The 3,945-nt window shown below is 53.9% G+C and overlaps 2 protein-coding genes across 3 annotated transcripts in view; one reads left to right on the forward strand and one right to left on the reverse strand.

The window, feature by feature from the left end:
- Positions 1-3,945, forward strand: part of LOC103613760 (feather keratin Cos1-1/Cos1-3/Cos2-1) — a 20,439-nt gene that overhangs the window by 10,866 nt on the left and 5,628 nt on the right. The window lies entirely within an intron of this gene.
- LOC103613756 (feather keratin Cos1-1/Cos1-3/Cos2-1) overlaps positions 2,856-3,945 on the reverse strand; it is a 17,381-nt gene continuing 16,291 nt past the window's right edge. The window contains exons 1-2 of one of the 2 annotated variants that reach the window (XM_017731551.1): positions 3,853-3,937; positions 2,856-3,551 (exon numbers count right to left, since the gene is read on the reverse strand). In XM_017731551.1, coding sequence (XP_017587040.1) covers positions 3,231-3,530 — 300 coding nt within the window. In that variant the 5' untranslated portion in view covers positions 3,531-3,551; positions 3,853-3,937 and the 3' untranslated portion in view covers positions 2,856-3,230. Of the gene's footprint in view, positions 3,552-3,852; positions 3,938-3,945 lie in introns of those variants that run through there. The other variant, XM_017731552.1, reaches the window with a different exon arrangement.

Below are 3,945 nucleotides of genomic sequence, written 5' to 3' on the forward strand. Positions count from 1 at the left end.
GGCGGCATCCTCAGCTCTCAGGGAGTGCCCATCAGCTCCGGGGGCTTTGGCCTCTCAGGCTTGGGCAGTGGCCTCTGTGGCAGGAGGTGCTTCCCCTGCTGAAGCTGCTGGTGGTGATTCCAGGGTATGAACCCAGGGACTCAACAAGATGGTACTTCACAGGTGATGGAGAATTGGGTTGCTGCTTCCTGAGGGGCTGAGCAACCCCAGCAGCCCTTGCAAGAGGACTCTTGGGAAGCACAGCCCATCCCTGGGGCCCATCTGCCCCTCTGCCACTCTCTGCTTTCCCTCTTATGTCCTTGTTGCCTTGTGCTCCCCTGGGCTGTGAGCCCCACACAGCCATCCTGGGGAGGAGCTGCTGGCCTGCTCCCTCTGTTGGGCCGGCAGATGGACTTCTAGAGGGTTCTCAGCCACAGCTATGTGGCACAATCTCTTATCTGTTCCTGGTGCTCATTGCACCATGACCATTGCTTGAAATGACCTAATTTCCCTCTCTTGACTCATTAAAGTTCTTCTGCATATAAGCCCTTGCCTCTGTGTCATTTCCCCTGCAGATGCTCTCCCAAAATGACCAGGGAGAGAGATGTTGCTCAGTCTTTGTTCTGGGAGGAGGTGTTTGGGGATGCTTCTAAAGCAACTGGTAACACAGGCTGACATCAAGTTTGCTTAGTGAGACATTGGATTACTCTCTGCTTTCTAAACATTGCAAAACTAGCAGGATGATGATATTCCAGCTGCCAAAGGGATTTCATTGCTAGTGGCACCCATGGCCAACTTAAATCTCTGTGGACGGAAAGTTCATACAGAGCACCACTGTTTCTCTAGTGCACCAGCCCAACCTCTCCTCTAATTTCTGAGCAGATTTAGATGCTGCTTTCCACAGTTATTCTTGCACAGCCGATTTGATTGCAGAGTGACCACAGCTGCATCATCAACTTCAAGCCATGGCAGAGCCACTGTTGCTGGCAAAGCAGCCACAGGCATCCAGTGCTCAGTGCTGGGCCATCCCAAAGTGGGGAGTCACTGTCACAGCCTCCCCAGTCCCTGACCTTTTCTGTAGCCGTGGCATGGTCGCTCTTGGCAGTCACCAACTACACCAAATGTGTGAACTGAAATACATGCAGGTAACCAAAATGGCCAAAATCGACACCTGAAGTGTAAAGGGCAGATTTATTCCATCACTACACTGGCAAAATGGGGAGACAGACACTGCTGAGCTTATTCCATCTTATAAGGGACAAAAAGTGCATGCAATAGGCCTGTGCCCTGCTTAACTCAGGGCCTGATGCAGGCCCATCCTTTCACAAGTCTGTGTTTTTATAACCTCTGAGCTTCTTAACTTTCTTCCCCCCCCCTACAAGAAGGCCCAAGCCTGTGGGAAAATTGCTTTAAAGTCTTTAACAACACCCTGTTATCTTCTGTGAGAGAATTCAGTTTCTTTCAGCAGGTGTGAAACAACCCAGAGCAAACACAAATGTGTGAAATTTTCATACTGAGTATTTTTAGCATCTCCCAGGTGCAAGTTTGACCTTTGAGTGAAAAGAACTCTAAAACCAACTTATTTTCTTTCTCCTTGCCAATCTTCCATTTTTAACTGTTACCTCCCAACAACCCACCAGTGCAGCTGGGGAGATGGACTCCTCATGTGAAGATTGGTTGGGCTCCCCAACATCTGCACAGTGTTCTCAAAGGCTGAGGGGGGAATTTGTGTTTGGGGTGCAGCAAGGAAGGGCCTCACTGCTCCTGGCTCTGCAGAAGCTAGGAACATCTTCTTCAGTGTCAAGGGATGGTCTCTAGACAGGAGCCTGTGTATGTCTCACCCTTCCTTCTCTCAGGGAAGACCCTGTGCTGTGATTGGTGCTTGCCACATGCCCCCGTCTTGGTTTGAAAGACAGGTGTCTGCTAAGGAAGGCAGAAGCCCCTGTTGGAATGGCAGATGGGACCCCCCTTCCCTCCGAATTATTATAATTTTGAAATCAAGGGGCTTTTAGGCAAAGATGTGGGAAATAGGAATAACAGTTCTTTACTATTATATATCTATATGTGTATAACCAGTCAAACAAACAACAATAACTATGGCAGTAACAGCAAACAATCACAAACCCAGTCCCAGCCTTCTCGGCTGTCGGGCCCTTTCCCCTCGGGTGCAGTTCCGCTCACAGCCGGCAGGGGCGCTGGCGGTTCCCGGTGAGCAGGGCAGGTGCGATGGTTCCCCCGCGGCTGCAGGGGGCGCTCCGGAGCGAGCTCGGGGAGCACGCGGCACTGGTGCCCTGGGATCCCAGGAAGGGATGGAACAAAAAGCTTCACAAACCCCTGGGCAGCTGATCCCAGTGTCTGGCTGGATCCTCGGGAACAGCAGGCTGGAACGGCAGGCTGGAACGGCAGGGAAAAACACAAATCCCGGGTGGCAGATGAGATATATCCAAACGGGGAACCCCCCGGAGGTCTGGGCAGGCAGGGCAAGCACGGCTACAGAATAGCGAAGGCTTGAAGCAACAGCGGGGCAGGACGGCCATGGCCCGGCTCCGAGCGGGGCAGGGAAGGTGGGCTTTGGGATCCTGGGGCTTCTCCAGCAGAAGGAAAAACAGCCGAAGAAAGCAGCCTCCCTCTCTGTCCGAAGGCTGAGACTGACTGACCGCACACCCAGGTGAAAAAAAAACTAGGCAGCTCTTTTGTTTTTCTTAACTACCCAGCCATTTGTTCCCCTAGCACCATGTATGGGAGAAATTCCTTTAGCAGAAAAAAACCCCAGGAGAGCTCCTAAAACCCCAACATTACACCCCCAGAGCAACACCTTTCTCTCTGGCAGCTGGGGACACCGTGGGGAGAGAGAAGGACCACACAGAGGCACAGGCTAGGATGCAGCAAAACTTTAATGAGTTGGAAGAGGGAAAGGAGGTCCTCTGAGTGGGCAGTGTGGTGCAGGGAGCACCAGGGGGAGGTAGGAGACTCCGTCCCTTGGCCAGGGTGCAGTTCACACCTTGGATGGAGCTTAGCCAGTGATCACAGCCCAGGGAAGGACATGAGAGCAGAGACAAGAATGAACAGGGGGGAAACAGGCAAGTTAGACAAGGGCCATGGTTTCAGAGAGCCCAGGCACCCCTCCTCCAGTGCAGGTGGAGCCATGGATGCTCAGTGCCTCTGAAAGCAAGGCTCAGGATCTCCATGCTCAGTCCATTTCCATCTTCTGGGTTCCAGGGGGTCCTTCTGTGGGGCTGCCACCAGCAGCTTTAGCAGATCCTGTTGCAGTAGCGGTTGGTGATGCAGGAGAGGTCAAAGCCGCCAGAGTTGATGGGCACTCCATTGCAGCTGAGAGCACTGCCAACGGCAGCCGAGGTGGAGGATCCCACCACGGTGTTCTGTGGGAAGGAGCTGAGGATGGGCCCGGGCAGGGTCACTACCACGGGCGAGGGTTCAATGACGACGGTGGAGCTCTGGCACTGCCTGACACAGCACTCATTGCAGCTGTTGGCCAGCGGGCAGGGGCCGCAGGGCTGGTAGCAAGGGTTACAGGGCTGGAAGCAGGACATGGCTCGGGGTCACAGGTGCACCTGGAAGAGAAGAAAGGGACAAAATGGGGATGGTTGAGGAGCTGCCTCTCCACCCACCACAAGGGAGCCAAGACACAGGCTGGCCTGGGAGCTGGAGCCAGTGCAGGGAGGACCACGCAACTCTTTGCCTGACCCCCACCACTGAGCAAGGACAGACAGGCCCATGAAAGCACTTTCTTAGTCAGGAGAACAAGAGTCCCCTCAGCCCAGACACAGCCCCTCTCCACAACAAACCTTCTCCCCCCATCCCCTCCCAAACAGGCAGCCCCAAGCCCAGCGCAGGACAGAGCTTCCAACTCACTTGCTTCCAAAGGAGAAGAAGGGCAGTGAAGTGGATGAGAGAGTGAAAAGCTGCCATGCCTTTTATACTGGTCCTGCACTGCCCCAGGTCCAG

Source organism: Corvus brachyrhynchos, unplaced genomic scaffold (assembly GCF_000691975.1).
Source record: "Corvus brachyrhynchos isolate BGI_N302 unplaced genomic scaffold, ASM69197v1 scaffold1254, whole genome shotgun sequence".
NCBI lineage: Eukaryota > Metazoa > Chordata > Aves > Passeriformes > Corvidae > Corvus > Corvus brachyrhynchos.